The 14,527-nt window shown below is 34.2% G+C and overlaps 1 protein-coding gene across 2 annotated transcripts; it reads left to right on the top strand.

Annotated features, from left to right (window-relative positions):
• The first annotated feature begins 2,428 nt into the window (after positions 1–2,428).
• On the top strand, positions 2,429–13,494 carry LOC106916411 (B-cell receptor CD22-like). Of its 2 annotated transcripts, XM_088013627.1 has the most exons (13): positions 2,429–2,710; positions 2,808–3,035; positions 3,606–3,677; positions 4,302–4,637; positions 4,757–5,068; positions 7,615–7,878; positions 8,056–8,319; positions 8,479–8,742; positions 8,911–9,174; positions 10,442–10,750; positions 10,838–10,916; positions 11,025–11,100; positions 11,307–13,494. In XM_088013627.1, the coding sequence occupies exons 3-13, from the start codon at positions 3,632–3,634 to the stop codon at positions 11,910–11,912; spliced, it is 2,820 nt and encodes a 939-aa protein (XP_087869753.1). In that variant the 5' UTR covers positions 2,429–2,710; positions 2,808–3,035; positions 3,606–3,631; the 3' UTR covers positions 11,913–13,494. The 2 variants fall into 2 exon arrangements, with proteins under 2 accessions (XP_087869753.1, XP_087869754.1); XM_088013628.1 differs by lacking the exon at positions 8,056–8,319 and having other exon boundaries at positions 2,431–2,710.
• The last annotated feature ends 1,033 nt before the right edge of the window (positions 13,495–14,527 follow it).

The following is a 14,527-nucleotide window of genomic DNA, read 5'->3' as shown; positions in this document are numbered from 1 at the left end:
CACTTTCAGTGTGCACACTGCCATCTAGTGTCAATCTACTCTATTACCATAAAATAAGGTTTTCTATAATGGAAACATAAAAACTCTATTCAGCTTCTAAAATAAAATAATAATTCAGTAGCTTATAGAGAAGCTACTTCAGTTTAAAAGCTTTGCTGCAACAACTTGCAAAACACCAAGCAGGACAGGACGAGACACAATGATGGAGAATTTAAGGCTAAGACAAACATTATTTGGTTCCACCTCAGTCCTGCTGGTATCATTGAGTGCATCATGTAATTTAAAACATCTTGATTATTTAGATCTGAAAGAAGCAATTCATGAGAAAAATCTCTTTACTCTTTTTGATGTAAATAAGGTTATTTTCAACACTTTTAAGTTGGGTTTCCAGCCACAATGCAGTGTATCTTGTTCTTTGGTAGAATTTATTTATTTTCTCTCATTTACTTTCTTAATGTTTTTCTATAAAACACAATGAGTTTGTGAATAATTGGTGTTGTAAAGAAAACGTTGACTCGGCTATCCTTACTGTCACATTCAGAAATCAGCTCAGTAGGTATTATGACACTAAGTGATGAAACTCATGAGCAGCGATTATCAAACATCCTCAGCCATGATGTGGTAGAATCTGCACAACGAACCTGAGGTCAGGTTCTGGCAAGAAGGAGCCGCAGATAATGATATATTCATATGAATGGAGTCACAGGTGATGTTCACAAGAGTGTCTATAAAAAACTAGTTAAACACAAAAAGTGAGACATCAAGATGGTGGAGGCATCATGATATTTGAATGCCCTTCTTCCCTTCCCGCTTTTATAGAAAGAAACAATGTGAAATATCTTACAAAAAGTTTAAAATATATTACTCAACAGCTAGTGTTGAATGCAAAACTTAACCCCAAGAAAACATTTGCACATATCCCATCAACATTGCTAATACAAACTGAAATCAAAAGGCAATATTTGCTTGAAACAACATAAGTGAGGAAAAAACTCACTTATGAGCAAGTGTAAAATTATCCACCATCAGTTACATCAGTGGTAACAAATGGTTGAGGCCATAACAGAGTGATTGTGTGAAGTTTATCCTTTCTGTGGAGGTTTGTGCTGTAACTAGATAGACCAGCAGGTGCAGCCAGATTTCAGTGACTGTTACGACTGTCCATGTCATCAGTGGATGTAGATTCATAAAATCTCTATTTAAAATGAGGCACCAAGCAGACAAAGAAAGAGAGTCAAGCAGAAAAATGTAGCAAGATGATGTTCATATTGATATGTACAAATAAATATTTAATGTAAATGCATAAATGCAATTTGTATTCATAGTAGTATGTGGTTTTAGTTTATAAGGACTCTGAGTGTGATCATGTGTTTTTTTTGTCTTCATTTCTTGAGCTAAATCTCCAGTGACGCTGATATTGACAAAAAAGCTGTTTGTTTTCGATAAATATATATTGTTCACTTACAACATGATGAAATAAGTGTGCTTCACACATTATGTGTTGCATGGTTAATATTTAATCCATGTTCATTGTCAAGATAACCTGAGATCATCCCATTATTTCCATGCAGGAGATTTTAGATTCCCTTTTAGTTCTCAGTGTCAGCATTTGGGAAAGATAGGTTAGAGAAGATGATGGATTTTTATTTGATTACTTCTGCTACTGAAATTAAGCTGTACTGACCCTCTTAAGCATGCCTTAATAATAAAATAATTAGCATTAAGAAAATCTAAAAGAAGTTGTGGACATTCAATTAATCCCAGTTAAACGGCGTTTAACTAAAGTCCCAGAGGTTGGAGTCCTTGTCAAACGGCGTTTTGACTAAAGTCCCAGATCGGGTTTGAGTCCCAGATAAGGATAGGGGTGCAGATGTCGATGCCCCTGGTTGAAAAGGGGTGCGGGTTTTAATGTTTTTATCTCTTTTAATCTTTTTTTTTTCAAAATCTCTTTCTCTTTCTTACTGTTTATTCAATGTCATATGATGTTTTCTTTTTTATGTAAAGCACTTTGAAATGCCTTGCTGTTTAAATGTGCTATACAAATAAAATTTGATTGATTGATTGATTGATTGATTGATTGATTGATTGATTGATTGATTGATTGATTGATTGATTGATTGATTGATTGATTGATTGATTGATTGATTGATTGATTGAATTAATGTGTCTGCTCAAAGTTCTTTGACAATTGTAAAATAGCAATGATGCTTAATTCTGGAAAGAAAAAGGTTTACAATGTTTTAATAGTTTGCCGTAGCCCAATAAATTAAATGTAAAACAACTCCCTTGGGATTTGCATGAGACACTAAAAATAACCTGGTTGAGAAACAAGTGAACGTTGTAACAAAGAGGAAGAGCGGCCATTAACAGGCGTGCTCTGTGAAACTTAGTCAGCTGCAGGCTGCTGAACCTGGCTAATTCACGAGGGGAAGCAGGATGAGACACTTGGATGAAGTCCTTCCTTGACAGACCAGCTTAAAGAGAGTTTACCTCATTCTGGACATAGTAATACCCAGCAGACTTAGGAAACTCAATTTACCCATAAGATGGAGAGCTGGTAGCACGACTCCATCCTCTCAGAAGGAGAACGAGAGAGAAAAAGGCGAGGTGTGCAGCTACAACATTGTGTATACATTATCAGCAGTAGATCTACATCAGGGATGAAACATTTTCACACTAAATTAATGAGTAACTGATGCTAGATGTACAGGTGAGATTACAGAGTCAAATCTGATGGGACTGTTTACATTTCTCTGGGGAAGTTCATTGTCATATAGTGAATGTTTGATTTGCTACCTCTTTTTCAGTTCCTGGAGCTTCTGAATAGGTGCACACTTTTAAGGAAGATGACTTTTCCACTGGCTGCTTAAACATAAACAGTCTTTGTCTATTTGATACTCCACACCGGAAGCAAAGACTTTTGAACCAGGTTAATATGATCTTCATTAATAATTGGATTCACTGGAATACAATTATTTTGTAAAACAAATAAGAAAAACAAAGAGTTACAAGGTTACAAGCATTTCAGTTACAAGGTGAGACATTTGAATTCCTAAATATTGATTCTTTCAACTTGTCAGTTTTTGTACTTTTGGACAGATACATTCCTGGAAGGGAAGATTAAAATACAATTTATTTGTTGTTGTTAATTAACAGTGTAGTTAAAAAGTTCCTGTTATTCTGTCTGCCTTAATCTGTGTTTTTTTTTTTTCAATATATGGAAGAAAAAATGTAAGATTATCTATGTTTTTCTAATGTTTTTTTTTATTATATAGTAATAATTTCATAAAACATTAAATTAGATATTAGGGTTGGCTCTTATTTGCCACTCAGTTGATACAATACAAATTAAAGTAATCAATAAATATATCTATGATGCATATCGTTTTAAAAGCAGCGGTGAAATGTTATTTTTTTTACCATTTAATACTTTACAATTTTGATTTATTTAACTACTGAATGACACTTCTTGCCAAATTATGTTCTCAAAATACTAGGAGACACAACATAAATCTAAGTTCATATTGATCTTCAATTAATTTTGTTCTATATGTCGACTGTCTAATATAAATAAGATGATCACAGATGGTTTCTGTTTTTTGCAGAGTAATTTGACTTCAGCTCAACAAACATGGCCGGACCTCTGATGATTCTTCTCATTGGCTCTTTACTACAAGGTGAGTTTCTAATTGATTACATTTAAACTTTACTGAAAGTTTTATATATTGTTGTATTTAAATCATTCCAGATTAGAGTGTTTCTAAAATTATCCAAATTAAATGATTAAATAAATAATGGAATTTTTATAAAAATACTGAGCACGTCCTAATTTAAATTATACATCTTTATATACATCTACAAATTGTAAATAATGGTTTGCTCTCACTCTATTCCGCATTTCTATTAGCAGCATATAAACAGAAGTTAGAAAAACAAAAACTTTAACATTTAAACTCCTGACAATTTGATCAGTTTCATTCCTTCAGTGTGTTGTTTATTCCAACTTCATTGGTTGTTTGAACTTAAATCACCATAAATTTTCATAATTGCAAATTACTGTGAAACATGACCCATCTTTACACACATGAACAGTGGAAACTTTTATGTAACATGTTGCAAAACAAAAATCTGAGACAAACCAAAAACTATTTCAGACAAGAACCTCTTGATTGTAACCTCTTGAATGAAAGATGAACTGCAAAGTCTCAATGTTAAACTTATTGCTGTTTTTAAGTCATGATAACGAATAAGTAAAAAAATTGCAGGATTTTTTTCATTTCAATATTTGTTTTGTTTTTCAGGCTGTAAATGTAACGTATTTCAGATTAATTTGCCAAAGATCGTGCAAGTTATGACAGGATCATGTGTGACCGTCCCCTGCTCCTTTGATGTAGAGGATAAATATGAACAGAACTTAAATAAACAATGTACAGCTATATGGCGTTCCACAAGCACAGGCAATGTTGCACAACTAACTGACAGAAATCCACAAACAGGAGACTTAACAAAGAAAAACTGCACCACAACCTTCAGCAATATGCAGACTGGTCCCACCAAGGATTATTACTTCAGAATTGACTGTAACAATCCTCTGTTATGGAGTTATTCCTCAACATATGTAAAAATTGAGGTCACAGGTAGGTTAACACACACATGCAGAATTTTGATGGATAAATTGTGTTAAAACAGCTAACTTTAAATTTATTGTATTTTACTGACACACTGATAATGAACAGCATCTGAACTCTCCAACCAGATAATTTTCCCTCACCAACTCTGACTCCGTCCACACTGAAGATAAAGGAGGGAGAGTCAGTGAGTCTGACCTGCTCTGCTCCGGCTCCATGTCTGCCTCATCCTCCAACTCTGATTTGGACCCCAAAACTGGGGGACATTCAGGAAACACTGCAGGAGAATCAGGACAAAACTAAATTCAAGACCTCAGTTATGAACTTCACTGCTTCTCACCTCTACAATAAACTGAACATTTCCTGCACTGCTGGGTACAAGAAACAAGATGGAGGCTCTGATGCAGCTCTTACCACAAGCTTAATTCCAGATGTTCTCTGTAAGTTTCTTTGTCTTCTTTTAATATAGAAACTCAGGGTATTTGTTTACATCTAGCTTTTAGATTTAGAGATGTCAAACACAACATTTAAAGAAGTTTATTTAGTTTCTAAAAATTTAAGGTGGAATCTAATGCTAATTACACTGCATGATTAATAGTTAAATGCATTTAAAATTAAATGTGGAGAAAACTAAAGCCAGGATGTTTATCTCTCTAACATGCTGTTGTTTGACCTTCATCAGAGTACAAAGAAACAACTAAAACTTATAAGTTAAGCTGCAAGAGTGTACTTCAGAAAAAAGTTAAATCCACAAATCACATAGCAATTTCAAGGACTAACCAGTCAGCTTTCCACTTGGGAGAATTTATCTTGTTGGATGACCTGAGTAGGCACTGGGTTAATAATTAATATTTTATAAATAATAACAATAATATAAAAAAGAATCATTATAAAAGGTATGCCTGGACAATTCACAGAATTTCATAGATTTATTGTTCTTCATTCAAACCGGAGGACATAAACGAGGAAATAAACCTCTTTAGATAAAACTTACAGTTACCCATACAAATTGTTTGCCACCCTTCATGTTTCAGATAAACACTCTGATTTTAATATCTGAGAATGATTAACTGATTTAATAAAACATTAGGTTTTTAAAAAATTATTTTATTTAGCCCAACGTTAATAATGCTGCTAGAATGCTGCGATTCAGAATTGATTTCATTCAACTAAGAAAGTAATTCCTGATAATAAAAAAGTTATGCACAATGTAAAATACAATAGAACAATGTAGAGGAAGTGTAAAAAAAAAAAATATCTGTTTTTATAAAAAGTAGAATGTCAAAAATTATTCATACTAATCTCATAATCAGTGCAACAATCTAATTGTTTCTCGTGGTGTTTTTATTTTATCTGTATTAATTAGCACCAAGTCTTTTAGGTAGAAAAGCATACTTGGCACCAATCCACTTCAGCTACATTCACAGATTTTGTATTCAGTTTAAGTCAACAACTTAGATTAGACCTTAGTAAAATTTTAATACCAGTCAGAAGAAGTATTAAAAATAAAAAAGAATAATCAGATCAGTTATGTATAAATAAGTAAATCTGAAGCTAACTAAGATGAGTTGTTGTAGCTTATGTTCAAATTACCATGTTCTGCTTAAGTTAGAATCGATTAGACATCAAATATAAATTCATTGTACTTCATTCCAAAGGCATTTATTAGTGCCTTAGGATATCCGATCAGTTAATTTTTAGTTCATCACCTGAATATTGACCAATTTGTACAAACATAAAATACCTTAAATAGAACATTTCTTGTTGAAGTACATGGGCTCAAGATCTCAAAAGGCTAAACATCAAATCCATTACTAAAGAAATTCAACAGGTGTAAAACAAAGGAATTGACACCCACTAATCTGGAAAACAAGGTTTTTTTCTAAGGTTTTGAAAATCATATGACAATCGAAGCTCTTATGCCAAAATAGAGGAAATGTGATACAATTGTGAGCCTTCCCAGGAGCGGCTAGTCGACCAAAATTAATACAAAACAGCATCAATAACTCAGCCATGAATAATCACAAATATCCATTGCTGACTGTCTTAACCCCCCAAAATGTTGATGTCACAAATACCATTGACAACATATTTGTTGTTACATGTATTGAGAAACTAAGACAACATTTCATATATTACCTGCATTTAAACATGGTAGAGTAAATAGAACTTATCTCTCTAGAAGTCATTCAATAAGAGGCAGAGCAAAGTCTGAAAAGGTCATCAGTCCATCATAGGGTTACTCATTAGACATATAGAAATAAACCCAAATGCACACTTAATCCAATTGATCTAGTTAACATCCCATGCATGTCAACTAGCCTAACAGGCATGTATTTGCATTGTGGAAAAAGTACAGTAGTACATGGAAAGGAATTAAGCAAGGATAACATGTACACTGGATTTGGAAAGACATTCTTGCTGCAAGGGAACAGTGTTCACAACTGCTCCATTTTGAAGCCCAGTGAAAGGTTTGGTTTTTGTTTATAGCAGCTTATTGTTTTACCTACTATGAACTTCCTATATATTATGGAGTTCAAATAATTTGCTTACCTCTTCTTGGATTTCCCTAAAGATACAGAAGTTTCACTAGGTCGCTTTGACACAGTTCTAGAGAAAACTGATGTAACAATGACTTGCAGCAGTATTGCCAACCCAACATTGTAGAATTATACCTGGTACAGAGATGTTGGAGGATAAGATTTTAACAGAGTTTGTGAAGCACAAAAACTTTTATCTGCAAAGAAAGCTGAAAGTGACATTGGACATTAGTCTTCCAACCTCAGACACGTAGATGTTCTGTGTATGTATAAGACTTAATTAGATCACCAATTCATATTATATTTGCATTGAACAAGAAGTTTCCGGAAGTGTTAGCAAAACAGGAACAAAATGCTATTAGTGTACTTGAGTTGTCACAGCTTTGTAAAGATATTTTATTAATGTCCATATTAACAATGTATCATTTGCCTTTTTTTTTTTTTAGATTCCCCTAAGAATGTCACAGTTTCAGTCAGTCCCTCTGGTTCGGTTGTAGAGAACAGCAATGTGACTCTGACATGCAACAGTGATGCCAACCCAGCAGAGCAGAATTACACCTGGTATGGAGCTGATGGAGGACAGGAAACTGTCATTGGAACTGGAAAGATTTTCAAAATGAAAGTAAAAACAGACACGAAGATGTTTTTCTGCAAAGCTGTAAATGAGATTGGAAAACAACCTTCAAACATCACTCACATAGATGTTTTGTGTATGTATATGGCTTAATAAGATCATACAGTTCTATTATGATTACAGTAAATAAGAAGTTTCCATCAGTATTAACAAAAGTGGGGAAAAATATCATAAATGTTCTTCATTTGTCACAACTTTCTAAAGACATTTGATTAGTGTCCATATTAACAATGCATCATTACTTTTTTTTTAGATTCCCCTAAGAATGTCACAGTTTCAGTCAGTCCCTCTGGTTCAATTCTAGAGAACAGCAATGTGACTCTGACATGTAACAGTGATGCTAACCCAGCAGAGCAGAATTATATCTGGTACAGAGCTGATGGAGGACAGGAAACTGTCTTTGGAACTGGAAAGATTTTAAACATTACAGTATCTATGAACAGAAAGAGTTTTTTCTGCAAGGCTGAAAATGATGTTGGAGAACAACATTCCAACATCACTCACATTGATGTTCTTTGTATGTATGCTATCTAATGAGATCAAAACCATCTATAAAGTTTACAACAAACATCAGTTTTAATCAGTTTTGTAAAATTGGAAAATATCCACTCAATGTCCTTCAACTGTTTTAATTTGATTTGTGCTCATATTAACGTTATAATATTTATGTTTTTAGATTCCCCTAAAAATGTCACAGTTTCAGTCAGTCCCTCTGGTTCGGTTCTAGAGAACAACAATGTGTCTCTGACATGTAACAGTGATGCCAACCCAGCAGAGCAGAATTACACCTGGTACAGAGCTGATGGAGGACAGGAAACTGTCATTGGAACTGGAAAGATTTTATATATTATATTGTCTACAAACCAAAAGAGTTTTTTCTGCAAGGCTGAAAATGATGTTGGAGAACAACATTCAAACATCACTCACATTGATGTTCTGTGTATGTATACAATTCAGATCACAAACATAAAGTTCACTATAAGCATTGGTTTATATCAGTTTCAGCTAAATTGGAAAATATACAGGCAATGTCCTTCAACTGTTATAACTTTGCAAAGATATTTGATTTGTGGTGATATTAAAAATGTATCATGTCTCTTATTTCTAGATTCCCCTAAAAATGTCACAGTTTCAGTCAGTCCCTCTGGTTCGGTTCTAGAGAACAGCAATGTGACTCTGACATGCAGCAGTGATGCCAACCCAGCAGAGCAGAATTACACCTGGTATGAAGTCAAAGCAGCCCAGGAAATTGTCACCGGGACTGGAAATACTTTAAACACTACAGTATCTACAGACAAAGATATTTTTTTCTGCAAGGCTCAAAATGATGTGGGAGAAGAACGTTCCAACCTCCGTCACATTGATGTTCTGTGTATGTATGAAGTTAGAGAACATGTTTCTGTTTGATATTTTGTTCTCACTGCTTTCATCTGATCATTTTCCTTTCATTGTAAAGAAGTTTAAATTCTGGGAGCTGTTTTCTTTGGTGCTCCACCTCCTGATGAATATCACTATTGGCAAGAGGTGAAGGTTCAGACTAAGATCCATTTTCATGATTTTGATGAAAAGGCAGGCCACCATCAGAGGGGAATCTCACAAAGACTAGGGAAACTTGTGGTTTAGCAGGTTGGATTCAGCAGTGATGGTCCCCCATCTGGAGCTGAGATGGTCACATTTGTGCAGTGAGCCATAGGTAGAAACAGGAAGTCTCTGGTTGACGTAGACTGTATGTTATGTGATTGTGTCTGGTGCATTTTTGGTCAGAACATTATTGTTCCTCACTGAAGCAACTAGACGTGGCTAGAACAGTGAAATTGCACCAGGTAAAGAGAAGTGTTAGTTGAAAATTATATTACTCAAGCAGAAGTAATTATGTTGCACTAACACCACTCTTAGAAGTTCCTCTTTTGAAAAGGTTATTCAAATAGGTGAAGTGGAGCAAATGTAACTAGTTAATGCACATTCTCAGGACTGACTTCTTCTTTTTCAGAATATAATTCTATAGCCAATTATGCTTCAGTTGAATTATGTGTACAAGATCTAGATCTTAATTTCTAAAAACCATTGCACAGCAATTTCAGTTAACATGTATTTCCAGGTGATAAATTAACCCAGATATTTAACGCACACACAGACATACACAGGTATAATCCAAAGGTCATGCCAACACAGGTTCATATTTCTTTATGCGACTTTATTTGGTGCCAGGGACAAAGCCACATTTCACGCAATCAGGGTACTGTACCCATATTTCCTTTTGTACATCAAACAATGTTCTAGCATATGCAGACACTGAGCTCTGGTATCTGGTTTGCCCTGAATGCAGGTAGGATATGTAAAACAAAACAAAAAAAACAAGAAAAAGACAAATCCAATTTTGCTCCTTAAGAATTGTGACAAAATCATAGTTTTGTTTTTACAAGCAGGAAATTGACTTTCATCGGCTTGATGGCCAATTGTCAATGTTATTAACTTTAAGAGAGCTTGATCAAGATATTTTACATATTTGCCAAACAAGATTTTAAAATACATTTTCGTGTTTTGTTTCAGTTTTTACAATTATTTTTGATACCGGATCTTTGCATTATTGCATTTATTTTTATATACAGCATCTTCATGCTTTTCTTTCTTCCTTTCAGTTCCTGCACGGATCTTATTTTCATCTAAATGCATGAAAACTTCAAATCAGGTCAGCTGTTTCTGTGACACAGCAGGAAACCCGTCTCCAACAACACACTGGAACTTGCACGGGAAACCAATTACTCAGCCTAGCCAGATGGTGATTACACATGAGTCTCTAAATAACTCGTATCTGAGGAGCATCATCACTATTGTTGAACCACAGGACAGAGATCTGTCCACCTTGCAGTGCTTCAGCTACAACTCTTTGGGGTCGGCCAGTAAAGGGTTTTGTGTCAGATGCCTTGACAACTCAAAAGAAAATGAAAGTATGTCTTGTCTCTTTAAATTTGCAAATGAAATTCATGCTGGAGCAGAGTAATTTTCATAATCTTTATCTTCCACTTGTATTGTAGGTCAAATCCTGATGCCTGTCTTGATTGGCAGTGCTGTGGCTTTTTTACTTATAATATGCGCCTTGCTGGTTGTTGTCTGGTAGGATATGCAGTATTTTTTTATAAGTTTGTTTTGCTGTCTCCACAGCCTTCTTCTGTTCACCAATAAAAGACAAGATTTATGTCAGATGTTCTGCATATTTTGTAGGTTTCAGAAGACTCACTATAAACCTAAAAGTGTCGCAGCTACTTCAGGTCAACAAGAAGCCAAAGAGCAAACCAAGGTAAATTGACATTGCTTTGTTACAAATTATTATTATTATTATTATTATTATTATTATTATTATTATTATTATTATTATTATTATTATTATTATTATTATTATTTTTCATTTCTAAAATATTTTTTGCTTTTCAAGGTTTTTCTTCCATTTCAATAACCAAAAACAATTTTAAAAAGTTATTCATGTTCTGTGGATCTTTCTTTCAGGCCGACAACAGCCAACCTTCAACTGGAACTGATTTAAGCTGCAACAATCCAGAAAAAATGAGTAAAAGCTCAGCAGACAAAAGTGAAGATGTGGTGTATGCTCGTTTAAAATGGAGAGAAAATACCAAAGTGAAGGAGGAAGATATTTACGTGAACCTTGAACTGTCCGATGGCTCCTGTTTGAATGAGAAAAAGTGTGAGAATGGGGGAGAACATTCTGTGAGCAAAAAAGAGGAATTAAAATGGAGAGAAAATACCAAAGTGAAGGAGGAAGATATTTACGTGAACCTTGAACTGTCCGATGGCTCCTGTTTGAATGAGAAAAAGTGTGAGAATGGGGGAGAACATTCTGTGAGCAAAAAAGAGGAATTAAAATGGAGAGAAAATACCAAAGTGAAGGAGGAAGATATTTACGTGAACCTTGAACTGTCCGATGGCTCCTGTTTGAATGAGAAAAAGTGTGAGAATGGGGGAGAACATTCTGTGAGCAATAAAGAGGAAATAGAAAGTATGCGTGCTGAAGATAAGATTAAAAACATAAGAAAGGAATCAGAGGTTGTATATGCTCAGGTTAAATTTCAGACCAAAACCCCAGAGTCTCAGTAAATTATCATTCTCTCAACATAATAGTGAAATTAGACTCAAGAGAAATAAAAGTTTAACAGTGAAAATCAAGGAGGGTTTAAAAAGAACAAAATCCTAGTGGCTTACACTTATTCATTTCATTCATCCATTAGTACCCCAAGCATACAAATCTAGACTTAAAGTGTGCATAATAGTGCATAGATCATAAAACTCTCTGTTAAAATGTTTCCTAAGTATGCAACAAAAACAAAAACATAAAAATGTAATGGCACATCATACAGAAAGCAGGTAAAGTTAACATGGAGTATGCTTTATGTGAGCTTGGTATGAGCTCTGTCATGTCGGAGATGTTCCAGTTGTTTGGTCACTTGGACACTGAAAAGCATGTGAAGCCCTGTGAGTTTTTTTGGAGGCTAATATTATCACAGTAATTTACAACTTGACATCAACATACCTGAGCTGGGATGTTCATGCATGAGGTTTGCATGTCCACTGCTTGCAGAGTCTTCTTTTCTGTTCTCACCTTCTCTCTTCAGTCTGAAAACATCCATGTTAGGTGATTTCTAAAGACAGCTCATGTAATTCTGTTTTGTTTTTAGTCTGTGTTGGTTATGTGATGGACTGACATTCCATAGAACATGTTCTGTCGCTCTCAGCTCTAGGCTGTCTAAAACAAACAGAAGAATACGTGTATGAATCTAAACCTACACATCAGCAACTACCATGCAGAGACTGAAGCGTAGGAGAATTTAGTCGTGTCATCTTCATCACACTTTAACTGAACAGTTTTGAGAGAAACCCTCAATGTGTCATAAGTTGACTATAAAGTAAAAACCTTAAATTCTCTTTCCAGAATTTAAGGTTTAAAGTCCACAAAGCTTTTACCTTCCACCCCCTAAAAAGTGATAACTCTACAGTGAAAATGGAGCCACCAAGATACATTCAAATTTCAGTCCTTTGCCTGCTCCAGTAACTGGAAATATAAGTTCCAATGGCAGTGTTCTAATAAATGTATATTTTCTAAATATGACATTACATAATAAATACCTCTGATAATTAGGGTATTATGGGGTTCATCATTGTAACACTGACAAAATGCTGTCATGCTTAGTCAGCATGTTGTCAGCAAATAACTGATGGTTAAGTCGAGATCGCAGAGAGAAAATAAGAATAGGGCTGTTCACAACTTTTTGCATTTACATGTTTTTTTTTGTACTTGACAGTTTTTAAATTAGTTCCTCCCTTGTTAAGACATTTTCTGAAAAATATGGTAAGCTCACTAAGACGGCTTCTCTACTGAGCATTTGAGTCCTGGGACTATTAGTGCACAGATATTTAATCAAGTGTTAAAATTTAAGGAGGTAAAGGGAAAGGAGCTGTGAGAGCTTTGTTATGAGGTGAGTCGTGTTCACTTATAATGTTGAACTTTGAGCTTGTTTTTGGAGATTATGAATTACAAACCTGCTTAAAAAGGTTACCTTTGTAAATGTAAAGAAAAAAATGCAGCTAAATGTTTAATGAAATGTTTGTAGATCTTGTGTTTGTTTACTTATGCTAACCACATTTTTTCCAACATACTGAATAAAAGACTGAAGAGATCGTACATTTCACTAGTTCTTTTTGTTTGTTTTATTCTATGTTAGATGACATTATGATTAGGTTATGTCATATGATCAACTTCCTGCAGATTACTTTGATTCTCAGTAAAAATGTGATTTCTGCTGATTATCCCACCAAATTACAACATCAAGATAATACATGATAATATCTTATGTTTGTTAAATTAATCAACAACTTTACAAAAACATACATTGTGAACTAACACATCTCTTTGTCTGGTGAATGTTACCACAATAAAATGAACCTTACATTATTAAAAAAATAATAATAATAATAATTGATTACTTGTCTATTGACGGTTTCTAGTTTGCTCAACATTCACAGCAAAAAAGATGCCTGGAACTCTGATTTTACTTCTCATTACCTCTGTACTGCAAGGTGAGTTTATACTGATATAATTGAGATGTAATGAAATATTTTTAACTGTAAACATACATGTTTGAAAGTTTCCAGGTCTCATTGCCTGTAAAACAATCCCAAAAGAAAGGCAGATTAAAAGCATAAAGATTTTTTATGGAGTGAAAGAACATTTTCATTTGAGGGCTGCAATGTCCATGTGGAAGGGAATTGACAAAGTTATTTTTAAAAAGCTGACTATTTAAAATGTGTTTTTCATTCATAATTAATCTGACAAATAAAGCTGCATACCCTCAACTAATCTTTCTGATGTTACTATTTTAACATGTCGTTTACAACTTCATTGGCCATATAAACTAAAACAAGAAAATGCATGAATTTGCAAATTCAATTCAAACATAAATTATACTTTTACAACATTTACACTTGCCACATCCTCATTTAGTCAACAAATTGCTAGCCAGTAAACATTAAAACAATGACAATCAGGACCTGTATGTGTCTCAGAATTTTAAATAATAGATGATCAGAAAAGTGTCATGTCAGTACAGGATCCTCAGCGAATATGAATTATTTATTGTTATTTTCTTAATATGGAAAGTGTTCACTAACCTGATGCGCTGTCTTCCTCTAATTTCTGTTTTATTTCGCAGCCAATG

Source organism: Poecilia mexicana, unplaced genomic scaffold (assembly GCF_051168715.1).
Source record: "Poecilia mexicana isolate PSO_F unplaced genomic scaffold, ASM5116871v1 scaffold_16, whole genome shotgun sequence".
Taxonomy (NCBI): Eukaryota; Metazoa; Chordata; class Actinopteri; order Cyprinodontiformes; family Poeciliidae; genus Poecilia; species Poecilia mexicana.
Note: the sequence above shows the minus strand (reverse complement) of the source record. Positions and strands in the feature narration are given on the sequence as shown.